General features: G+C 34.5%; 1 protein-coding gene across 2 annotated transcripts in view; it reads left to right on the top strand.

Annotated features, from left to right (window-relative positions):
- LOC141433255 (very long chain fatty acid elongase AAEL008004-like) overlaps nucleotides 1-12,721 on the top strand; it is a 40,780-nt gene extending 28,059 nt beyond the window's left edge. For both annotated transcript variants that reach the window (XM_074095216.1, XM_074095217.1), the window contains exons 3-7: nucleotides 2,991-3,181; nucleotides 3,582-3,662; nucleotides 5,105-5,267; nucleotides 5,911-6,047; nucleotides 6,317-12,721. In XM_074095216.1, coding sequence (XP_073951317.1) covers nucleotides 2,991-3,181; nucleotides 3,582-3,662; nucleotides 5,105-5,267; nucleotides 5,911-6,047; nucleotides 6,317-6,613 — 869 coding nt within the window. In that variant the 3' untranslated portion in view covers nucleotides 6,614-12,721. The remainder of the gene's footprint in view (nucleotides 1-2,990; nucleotides 3,182-3,581; nucleotides 3,663-5,104; nucleotides 5,268-5,910; nucleotides 6,048-6,316) is intronic.
- Nucleotides 12,722-13,113: the final 392 nt, after the last annotated feature.

Here is a 13,113-nt window from a genome sequence, read left to right as displayed (position 1 = left end):
AGTAATGTCAGAAGTTACATGAGACAACAAATCTGTAGATCTTACTTACAGCATGGTCCAAATAATGCAGTCTTACTTAGGTCTCAAGCATACGATCTAAATGTAGGTATATAATCTTACCAAACCACAGATAAAATCATATTGTCCTTCGAAACGTCACCTATCCATTAAAATTTATTCGGTACACTTAAATGAATTGTTTTCGCTCTTCTAGCTCCCGACCTTAGAGTTAATGAGCATTGGGAAAGAAGTTGCATTAACTTTGGTATCAACTTTGTTGCACCAAAGCGGACTGATGGTTTGATAATAACAGTGATCATTGCAAATTGTTCGGGTTTTATTACGGATGCGTAGGTGCCCAGTTTTGAAACTTTTTGCTGTTCAAAATCAAGCAGCTATATTTTTTTTACATATAACTGACCGTCATTGACCCCTGCCTCAACTGATGTAAAGTGCAAGTGAGGCCAAAGGTGTATCCAGTTCCTGGTTCGGACAACTTTTAATGATTAATGTACATCGTTATCGCGGGAGCAAAAACGATTTGACAGTACTGAAAGATTGAAAGATTATGACAAATAAGCAATAACAGAAGTAACACTTATATCAAGCAACATTTATGGCTACGAGTTCAAATTTTGACAACTTTATTTCTAATATCAGACCTCCATACTTGACTTTATTACTAAGTCGTTACATATTTAATAGTGTCCGACCGAAACACGATTTTTATCCGAAACCGAAACCGAATATTCGGTTTTTTTCTGATTTCGGCCGAAACCGAAACCGAAATTTTTGAAGACGTATCAAAATATTCAAAATTACTGTACAAATCGTAAGGAAAAGGTTATTGCAAGGATTTCTTATATGAGAACAGTTACTTTTTTTTGTTAAACAAAATAAAAAACGTTTGTTTTTAATGAAAATAGATATAATTAGAGGTAAATTATGAAATTTTAAACCAAATCAAATCAAATCTTTAAGCTTTTTAACAAAGTTACCTAATTAATATAATACCTGGACAAAGTCAATTGCAAGATAAATCACAGCTTAAACATAAATCAACTTTTATATAAATTATAGTATTATCACTGTAATCAGAGATCTTTAATCAAAGTTTTAGAATAATACCTCGTGTGACAAAGTCAAACATTGCAATAGAAATCACAGCATTCATGCTACTTTAACATAAATCAACTTTTCTGTCAATAGGTAGGTATTACTTGGTAAGAGTAGGTCTTCAATTCATTGCGGCAAATAAATAAGTTATATGTCTGCTATTTATAACTTTATAAGTTGAGTTATTTACTTGTTATTTAAAATAACATACCTACCTACATATGTAAGGGATAGTAATAGGGTTAATAAGGTATTATTTTACTGCAGTTATCAAGACTTCACTAATTTGCGGCATAGGTATTATATTATTCAAAACAAACTACCTATTCTTATCACGTCTAAACTAAATTCACAATCCTAATATAAAACGTATTGTTCATTAATCACAGCATAAAATTCAGTAACAGATTCTAAAAAGTAAATAATAATTTAATAAATAAACAACACTCATCATCTTTTGTTGCGCGCCACGTGGTTCACAAACAAACGTCACAAATTGCATACATACTATTGTCGCTGGTCCCGGCTGGGACGGCCGCCGATGCATTACCTATACCTATTACCTACCCGGCCGAGCGCGCCCGAATTAAGCCGAGCGCTCTCGATGCGAGAGCCGCGAGAAGCCGCGAAGTAATTTCGGCCCGGCCGAAGGTTTCAGCCGGATTCTGGCCGAAATCACTTTATTGGCCGAAATTGGCTGAAACCGAAACCGAAACCGAAACTTCGGTCGGACACTAATATTTAATTAAAAAGATTGGCTTTGCTTTAGCTGGATATGAAAAACCTCTTGATGCTTAGAACTTGTAGGCAGAATACACCCGTTTATACCAAACAGACATTCTGTTATGTGTTCTTTACCTGGTTTGTTTTTGCTCCCAGGATAACAATGTATGATTGATCGATTAAGAATTCTAACTAAGATTTTACTCCTTTTTTTCACCATTCGCATAAAATCACTTATTTAAAGAAAACTTGGTTTTGTCCAGGACGATCTACTATAAACTACGTTGTTCTTGATGAAGAAAGTTGTCTATAATACCTGCAATTTCTCCAACTACGAGTACATGTATAAAAGATAATTACTTAATAGTAGGTTTGTGGTGTGCGCTTTGTTGATTTTCACTTCATACGGCAGAGTCTGCTTCTAAATCTTACCGTACCTATTCAATGTTGATCAAATTGACGGACAAAGTTTTTTTAGGGATCACATCCCTACTTAATGGAGTTTTGACGAATAACTTAACCATAACCGTGATATACATATTTTATTATCTACCTGCCAACATTCACTAGACTACCTCTATTCGCACCTTTAAAATGAAAATGATACACTTATTCGAAATTTTCTCATTTGAAAATTCAATTAGATTGCGTTTTATTCAAAGTTTATTTTGGAACTCCTTTTTTTAAGCAGCGGTGTGGCCGCTCCCTTACACTTTAAAATTTGTGTTCACTTTAGCTTTATTCAAGCAGTTATTTGATATATTGATAGTTTGGTAGCTATAAAAAATGACTGTCTTTTCAACTTGATACGGAGTAATAAGCTAGCCCCGAAAATAAATCGAATGCACAGGTTCGATTGCTTCCATACGTCGCACGAAAGCCCACGAACGAATTCAGCTTCGGTTGCGGTCATATTTCGGCAGATTTTCAGATGGATGATTGTAATACCAAATTACCTAGGAATAATTTCAAATCATTACGCTAATGTATTTTAATTTAAAAAATCCTTCATCATCTATCCGTAACATATCCGAAATCAATAGGTATAATTCTTGTATCCATATCCTGATCTGAAATTGAATATCTCTTACATCCCCGATATCTACTTACGTGTACTATTTAAATCGATGTTTTGTTTTCTTCCTTTTCAGATCCCCGAACTGAAGATTGGACCCTAATGTCTGGGCCGGGTCCCTTGCTCACCATCCTTGCAACTTACCTCTACTTCTGCACTTCAGTCGGTCCCAGCTACATGCGAGACAGGAAGCCATATGACCTTAAGAACACAATTGTGGTATACAATGTCATACAAGTGCTGGGAAGTGTATTTTTGGTTTATGAGGTGAGATGTTAACTATTTTTGTTCATGTTGTTATTATTGTCATCACCGTCTGTATCTTTGTGCCAGGCGTAGTGTAGGATTCCGTAGTAATGCAATACTTAATTTTGATCGTCTATTATTATTGATCGAATTCAACCGTATTAGTAATAGTGAACCGGTAAAGAGAAACATTTTGCGACGAAGTGCCTGTGTGTTTAACCATAGCATTTGCTGTAATATAGCAAAAAGTGTTATTGCCAAGTTATAGGATGTGTTTCTTCTGTTATTAAAATCATATTATTTTTACCGGTGGCTTAATTATGGGCCCGCTCAATTAAAACCCAAGATCTCTCATTCTGCGAAGTGAACTGAAGTTTATGCGAGGACTGAATTTGACATTATGCCTTCTCTTCCATTTCAGGGTATGATTTCCGGTTGGTGGAATGACTATAATTTTTCATGCCAACCAGTGGACTATTCGGATAACCCTAAGGCACAAAGGGTAAAATTTTATTTTTAATTTGTCAAAATAATATCGAAAATGGCCAGCACGTGTTATTATTTCACTTGTCGCTAAGTGCGTTTTTAGGGTTCCGTAGCCAAAATGGCAAAACGGAACCATTATAGTTTCGCCATGTCTCTGTCTGTCAGTCTGTCCGTCCGCAGCTTTGCTCAGGGACTATCAATGCCAGAAAGCTGTAATTTTGCATGAATATATTTTTAAAGTATGCCGAAAAATGCTGTTATATATTTTTTTAGACGTAAAGTGAGGGTGATTTTTTTCCCCATCCATCCTTGTAGTGTGGGGTATCGTTGGATAATTTTTTTAAAACCATTAGGGGGTTGCAAAAACGATTTTGCGGTTCAGTGATATTTGTTTGCAAAATATTCAACTTTAAAGTGCAAATTTTCATTAAAATCGAGCGTTCCCCCCCCCCTCTAAAATTTAAACCGGTGGGTAGAAAAAATTTCAAAAATTTAGGATGGTAGTAAGTATATCAAACTTACAAGTAAAACTATGATGTTTAAGTTTTCTTGAGCATTATTAGTAGTTGAAGAGTAAATAGCAGCCTAAGGTATAAAACATACCTAAACACGGAATATTCCGTACAAAATACGAAATCCTTAGAAAAATACTAGGTACTTAATTTTTTCGTAATGGCTACGGAATCCTATTTCAAGCGTGTCCGACACGTTCTTGACCGGTTTTTTTCTTCTGTTTTAATTTGGAAACACGCACTACCAAAAAAATATCTTTTGGTTTAAATTATGAGTCCAGTAATGATAGTATTGTAATATTTTTGTATCAATAAAAAGTTAAGCCAGACGCAAGTCGGACTTGCACATAAAGGATTCCGTAACTCTAATGCACACACTGGCAAGTTGTCACTTACTTATTGGCATTATTTATAATTGAGCGAAAGTCACCGAAAGCTACCTATGTATGATGGGATTTTTGGATGGCGCTTTAATTTCATTATATTTTATTATATTTCCCCTAGTTATATAGTTATTTTGTGCAAATTCCTAATGTCTACCTAACTATTAAGATCTTAAAGATACAGTTTGAGACAAACGGATAAAGGAGGCTTAATAAAAAATTGTGTCCCTTTCGCGCCTTTTGCGTTACAAAAGCCTTATAGTGACGTGAAAAGTGAAGTGAAATTAATGGCACTTGAGGTATCCCATCTAAGGCCTCTAGGTTGACAACGCATCTGCAATACCCTTGGTGTTGCAGATGTTTATGGGCGTTGGTGATCTCTTACCATCAGGAGACCCTCTTGCGCGCTTGCCATCCAGTCGAATAAAAAAAAAAGTACATACAACATTTTTGTAACCTTTTTGTATTGATTTTTTGTACAATAAAGAGTATAAACAACAAATAAACAAAAGTAGTTAAGACCCTAGGCTCATTATTATTTAGTAAGAAATTCCAATTTACAGATGGCTGCAGCAGTATGGTGGTACTTCATGGCTAAGGTCGTTGAACTCATGGACACCATCTTCTTCGTATTAAGAAAAAAGAACCGGCAAATCTCATTCCTCCACTTATACCATCACTTCATGATGCCTATTTGCGCCTGGATTGGAGTGAAGTTCTTGCCAGGTAAGCAATTGCAGTGTCATTTATATGTTGCTTATTTAATTAATAATTTTTGTTTTTAATACAATCCTTATCCTAATAATTACTAACGTGCGAATATAACAAAAAACTATCATCGCTCGGTCGGTATAGGTAAAAACTTAAGAAGATGACCTACGAGTATGCCCTATTGCACGAAGCTACAAGTTACAATTTACAAGCGGTAGACTGTTTAACAGTATGCATTGAAAAGAGACTACCACTTGTAAATTTTAACTTGTAGCATCGTGAAATGGGCCACTGTAGTATTGTATTTAGTACCTAGTAAAGTGTCCGTATAGATAAGTCGACGCTCCATATTCGCAAAAAGTCCTAAAGTCCCATATCAATTCTGTGCACTACTACATACAACAAGTCATCTTCTTAAGTTTTTTACTTATGTACGGTAATTGCTTTTTAAGATGATGATGAGTTATAGATATTTAGATATGAATTCAATCACTATGAACTTTTTACGATGACGATAATGATCCAATGATTTTTATTACGCTTTTATTAGGTTTACTTGTATTTATAATTATGGAATATAAAGTCGCGTGTCATGGTATCTTAGACTGTGCGCAACTTACTTGGCCGATTTTTCAATCATGCTTTAACCATCTTATAGGTGGTCACGGCACTCTTCTGGGCGTCATCAACTCGTTCATTCACATCATCATGTACACGTATTACCTCATCTCCGGTCTTGGGCCTCAATACCAGAAGTACCTGTGGTGGAAGAAACATGTTACTACCTTACAGTTGGTAAGTACCTATTACTAGATTTCTTTAGTAATTGCTTTATGTAATCATTAATAATTGCTTTAGACAGATTATTTCACATTTATTTAAAATCATAATTCTTGGATGTCACTTACTTTAAATGAAAGTAAAAATCTAAGCAGTTGATATTGGCATATCGGCATTTAGTCTTAGTTTGCTTACGAATAATTTAAATCTGCCAGTTCTTTAATATAATATTTCCATCATATTTTACTTTTTAATCCTGATCATTCTATTATTTTACATTTCAGATCCAATTCTGCATCATCTTCTACCACAACTTCTCTGTAATGTTCAGCGACTGCAACTACCCTAAGTTCATCAACTTCTTGCTCTCTCTTAACGCTGGTCTCTTTTTGTACTTATTCGGTAAATTCTATTATGTGAACTATGTTAAATCAAACACCAAGATAGCTCAAAATGGTTGCATTAGGAAAGATGTTATTAATAATAATAATATTAAAATTAATAGCGCAATGAATGGAGAGACCCAAAAGGATGCGGATTGTGAAACAAAAATAAGTAGCGGGAAAACAAAAGAATGCTAGCAAAAGACTTTATTTTTTAAGTTTAGTTTTGTGATATGTTGATGTACCTACTAGTAAGATATTTTTTAAGTTTAGTCATTAAATGAACATAATGGTGTGAGGATATTTAATATAACGATGACACTTAGTATTAATGAAATAATGGGTGGATGTTAATGATATATGTAAAGCGAGTTTTAAATAGCCTTATTGTTGCAGTGAATGTGATGACAGTAACTGTATTAAAATATCGGAAGCTCATCAAAAACATTGCTGAAACTACAATAATTATATTGTGTGTACACAAGACCTCTTGAAATGTTTTTACGCACAAATAATGAGTGTCTTTCTACTTTTATTCGAGATTTTATATAAATGGATAATTCTTCTGATCGCGATTTAACTTGTCGCGATTAAAAGTTTAATTGAATAATTAGTTAGCAAAATAAATATTCAAATAACGACCTTTGTGGTGCATTTTAGTAAGGAACCAAATCCGGTGATCCAAATTAGAAAAAAAAAAATTGGTTGAAAAAATAAATCACAGCTTAACGTAGCAACACCCATTATTACAGTTCAGTTATGAACAGCTTTAGACTTTGGTGGATCTTTTGTTAGAGTTTTGACGTATTGAAAATCTGTTTATTTTATAATGTAATAGGTATATTAAAATATATCCGAAATATTTGAGCTGGTGGTTAGGTTTTTTTAACTAAACACACCTGTAAATATTTTTTATCGGCTTTTTTGATTAAATGTAGTCACGCGTTTAACGAGATATATTTTAAAGATCGATTAAGCATGGAAGCATTTGTCAATCACAATTAAAAAATCTTGAAAAAACATGCGGTGTTCAGTCACTAACTATTTCAACCACCTGCAGAAATAGTTTGGATTAATTCTAAGATATATGTATATTTTGTGATCAAGTGTGTAGTTGAAGTTTTCTCAAGATTGAATCGGAAATGATGCGTAAACAAGCGCTTTCGGTTGTAATAAGCCTATTTGTAGTGTCATTTTACTCGTGATCCCTGTATGGCATCATAGTAAACTTTCATTAAAAACACTAAGTACTTACCGATTTTTCGACGTCTTTCTAGTTTTGATATCATTGCAAATGTTATAATATGGGGATTACCGTAAAATGATTCTATAATAATTACAGAGACATTTTAAGTTAATTCTCGCAAATAGTGATACAAAAAGTTACCATCTGAAGACGAATTAAAATGCAGCTATTAAATAAACTCAATTCTCTGTTACATTTTATGATACATGAGTCCCAAAGAACTCTCACAGAAATGTAACGTACTTGAACTATGTAACAACCTTAATATATTCTATAATATGAAATGATATTCCCAATTAATGCTGGACATATAATTTTTAATTTTGTTTTATATCATTTTGTAATAGGTAAATACCTACTTGCATTTCTTTTTAATTTTTAAATATTGTACACCATGAAAATGGTAGACCATGAAAAGACACACCAAAACACGAATATCTTATTTATATACCTGTGGTAATGCACTAAACGATTTCATTTCATACTTTTTTATCTTTTTATTTTAACATGCGAATGTTATGCTTATTCGTTTGAGAATAAGCATAATCAATTCGTTTTAAGTATTTTCTACCAGTGCCGTTAATGTATAGCCGCGTACTGACTGAGCGAGCCGCCTCGCGCGGCAGCCATTTTCGGTGCGATTTTGAGCCATGTGTCGAACAGAATCATGCGTCATGCGCTTGCCTCGCGAGGCGGCTCGCTCAGTCAGTACGCGGCTTATGCATAGTAAATTTCGACCCGAAATACACAACAATCCATACTTCCATACTAATATTATAAATGCGAAAGTAACTCTGTCTGTCTGTCTGTCTGTCTGTCTGTCTGTTACGCTTTCACGCCAAAACCGCTGAACCGATTTGGATGAAATTTGGTACAGAGATAGAATAGACCATGGGAAAGAACATAGGCTATGTTTTATCGCGAAAAAGAGGCTTTAAGGGGTTGAAATAGGGGATGAAAGTTTATATGGTGGAAGTTCGTCGCTGTCGAAGATAAAACCATGAAACTTGGCATTTAGGAACTTAATAAAAAATAAGTCGGTATTTGTAAGAGCTTTTTTGAAAATTCGACCTGTGGGGGGATGAAATAGGGGATGAAAGTTCATATGGAAGGTCGTCATTATCGAAGATAAATCGATGAGTCTTTATTAAACTTGCCATTTCGGCACGTGCTTAAGAGATAAATAGACATTTGTTCGCGCGTTTTTTTTAATTCTTCCTGTATGGGGGTGAAATAGGGGATGAAAGTTTATATATAAAGATCGTCATTGTCGAAGATAAATCAATGGTTCTTTGTGAAACTTGGCATTTGGGCACGTGATAAGAGATAAATAGATATTTGTTCGCGCGTTTTTTAAAATTCTTCCTGTGTGAGGGTGAAATAGGGGATGGAAGTTTATATGAAGGTCGTCATTGTCGAATATAAATCGATTGTACTTTATGAAACTTTGCATTTGGGCACTTATAAAAAATTAAATAGATATTTGTTCAAGCGTTTTTGAAAATTTTACCTGCGAGGGGATGAAATAGGGGATGAAAACTTATATGGAACGTCGTCATTATCAAAGATAAATCGATGAATCTTTATGTTTAGGTATTCGATAAGAACAAAAAAAACTGGTTAAATTAGACTCAGACTCGCGCATCAAGGGTTCCGTACGTAGGTATTTATGAATGAATATCCAGTGTTAGGAAAAAAAATTGCTAATAGAGCTACCTTTATACAAAATTCCAAGTTTCTAGGACAGCCAGAAGTACCCTAAACCTTTTTCAGTTAAGGCGATTTGTATGGAAACACTTTTTTAATGACTGTAGCTTTTGATTGCGTTAACTTAGAAGTTCGATTTTTTCACAGCTTCCAGGACTATTGACCTGAGTTTAGGGTTTTAATTTCAACTCGATACATACTCCGCGCGTTTACGGGATATAGGGTCTAAGGGTTCCATTTTTTTCCTTTTGAGGTACGGAACCCTAAAAAACATTTGTTCCGGCTCTTTTCACATTTCGACATTTTTCATACTTGAAAATATGGGGATGAAAGTTCTTAAGGAATTCCAAACAAATTTACTATAAGTATACTTATCGGAAAAATGTGTAGCTATGCTTAGTAAGAATGACGTCTTAATTATAATCCCACCCTCCTAACTTACAATAAAGGACGTAAGATGTCAAGAGTTCACTATGAAGAATTAGTCCTTTTGTGTTGGCAGGGTAGAATACACGTCGTATTGCTAAAATATGGCTACCCGCAAAATATTTATGTTTTAGAACGAATGGAAGAACAAAAAAAAATAGTTTAGATATAAAGCATGTATTAAAATAGCTTATTTTCAGTAAACCGTAGAGGTTTCTATGTCCTATTATTGGCAGAATAGGTACCCTAAATAACTTAAACACTTTCCAAAGTTACTATTCCACGCGGACGAAGTCGCGGGCAAAAGCTAGTAGTCAATAACTTGATAATTCATGACCTCATGTAATTAGCCATATTATCAACTCGTGCATTACGAGGATTGCCGTATATTCCGAGGCCACGAATACTCGATCGTACATTAATCGCACCCTTTTCTACCATGAGTTTCACAATTTGAAATCTTGAAAATTTACGCTAGACAAACATAATTAAATACATAATTATAATTGTTTCAAAAACTTTCATTTCCAAAATTCCTTTGGTAGCTACAAATAGCGCGACGACTAAATTACCTATTGGAATTAATTAACTTTGTACTTTGACAAAGGGATAATGTTTTATTTATTTATGCAAATTAATTTACAGAAACAATCAACATAGTAAAATTGTAACCACAATGTTCATAAAAACTGACTATTGAAATAGAAGACAAAGAATTGGATAATGAATTTGTAATTGATACAATTTCCTTTCGGAAGGTAACTGAACGGTAATAGTACATTGTGTCTTAAGGGCGGTAAATAAGGAATAGCGAACCAGACTCTATTAGAAGCCCAAAGTTGAAGACTAAGGGCTTTAATGAGTCGATGTTCGTAATTCTAGTACCACTCGTGCGACAAACAATGTTTTCATCACATTTGCGAGTAATTTTTTATATTTCTAAAATAAATATAATTGTTCCAAATATTGGCGATAAGGAGGCTGCGCTCTTGGCAGCGCTGCCCTCCCTTTCCCTCTCCCGCAGCACGCGCCGCAACGTGTGTGTGCATGTGGTCCTGCAGCAGCGCGCGCACGGGCACGGCGCAGTAGCATCAGTACGCACATTGACTCATTTACCGACCTTGGGCTTCTTGACATGAAAATTTGTACACGCAATGAATCATTTACCGACCACGGGTTTCATTACAAGCACATTAAGGTCGAGGGTTTTATTTGGGGGGTTGCAACGTTACGACACTGTTTACAAGCAAGTGTGATGAAAATTAGTTTTCCTCCCATTATATATTATAACCTCAACGGCGATGAAACCTTTTAAAAACTATGAATCCAGCCACTTAAGGAATGAGAAGGGGTCAATTTCGGAATGAGAGATAATAATCTGGAAACTCGTATACGGCTTCATTTTATTGTCCTAAATGTAGTATCAAAAGTCACATTTAACCTCGTTAAAGTTATTCAAGGTCAAATGTCAAAAAAGTCAGTTTTTCGCGATTATCTCGGTTTCTTTAGCTCCAGTGATGTAAACATTTAATACAAAATTGTAGAACATTAAATTTGGAACAAATATTGTGTTGAAAATTTTTCGTACGTCCAACCGTTTTTGAGATATAGGGCAAAGAGCCCGAAGCGCTCAGCCATACTGACTGAGACAAGGTCAATCGTGAATCTCAGTGAATAAAACCTTGTATAAAGTTTTAAGTCATTAAGATATAATATAATTAACAATAAACAATTTATTTTATTTTTTATTTAACTTGCAATGTGCCTATATAGGGTATGTAAATTTTTCAGAAAATACGTAAGTGAGGTTCCAAAATTTGCAAACCATTTTTCAACCACTTCCTAGTCTGTGATTATGCTTATGCTTATGCGATTAAGCTTAAATTTAGTACACTTATGTATAATTGGTAACAATGCAAGATTATGATACTCTGTTATAGTACTCTGGGCCTAGACGATATCCGAGGTCCTGATGATGGAGCCGGAAGGTAGGAGCTATAGAAACTGAGATAATCGCAAAAAACTGACTTTTTTGACATATGACCTTGAATAACTTACGACGCGGACTCGAGATTAAATGTGACTTTTGAGAAAACATTTAGGACACCAAAATTAAGCTGTATACGAGATTCCAGCTTATTATCTCTCATTTCGAAGTGAATCTCCTAATTTGACTGGATTATATTATATGAAATTATGTTTGACAAGACAAGCAATAGAACGTAGATTCGCAAAAGTGCACAGCATAGCACAGCATAGTTAGTTATATCATTTTATAACAGAGTACCGGTACCTACAGTCTTCTTCATCAGGGTCCAGTTCACCAAATGATACTTTCTGAATGTAAATATACCTACTTGACTTGATGTTAAAAATGCCAAAATCGCTATAGGTGTGCCTTAAAAATTCGAGGGTTGCCCTCGATTTCTCAAAGATCCCATCATCAGATCCTGACTTGGTGTCAATGGGACTACCTTGGAAGTATGTCCTTTAGAACTAAAAATAATTTTGAAATTTGGCCCACAATTGGCGGTTATCGCGTAACAAACATACAAAAAAACATACACTCGAATTGAGATCGTCCTCCTTTTTTGAAGTTGGTGAAAAATTTAACCAAGATATATCTTATCAAGTAATTATGAACTACAAATAAATTCACGTCTTACGCAAATTCTCTTTTCGATTAATTTACGAGTAATTCCATGTGATCCTTTGGTTCAAATGTCATTGCATTTACATTTATAATGTCGACATAACTTACAAATCCAATTGTCTCTTCTTAGACAACCTAGACTTGTGTATTGTGTGTATTTAGTACTGGGTCACGTATTTTGTGCCCTAAATAGTTTTAATGTTTTTAATTTATAGTGTTAATATTATTGTGTTTATGTTCATCTGTATTAATACACACATTTTAGATTTTTTCATTTGTTCTGGCATTATTTTTACATCTCAACAAGATCCTTGACAATCCAAAGACTGCTTAACGTTTCTTTATAATTTTTTTGCTGAAAGTGATTTTTAACCCCTGGCGCAAGAAGAGGGGTGTTATAAGTTTGACCGCTTTGCGTGTCTGTGTGTGTCTGTCTGTCTGTGGCACCGTAGCTCTTAAACGGGAAGACCGATTTGAATGCGGTTTTTATTTATTTCAAATCAGGTTTTCTAGCAATGGTTCTTAGACATGTTTCATCAAAATCGGTTAAGCCGTTTTTGAGATATTGAACTTTGAAGTGACAAAGTAGGGTCGGGGGTTTTCCAACTTTCTGTTGGTTAGGTTATTGAAACTAAAAATCGCTCTTCTGAAAAGTAGCACTTTCAG

This window comes from Choristoneura fumiferana, chromosome 12, assembly GCF_025370935.1.
Source record: "Choristoneura fumiferana chromosome 12, NRCan_CFum_1, whole genome shotgun sequence".
In the NCBI taxonomy this organism is placed as follows: domain Eukaryota; kingdom Metazoa; phylum Arthropoda; class Insecta; order Lepidoptera; family Tortricidae; genus Choristoneura; species Choristoneura fumiferana.
The sequence above is the reverse complement of the archived record's forward strand: the minus strand, read 5'-3'. Positions and strand labels throughout refer to the sequence as shown.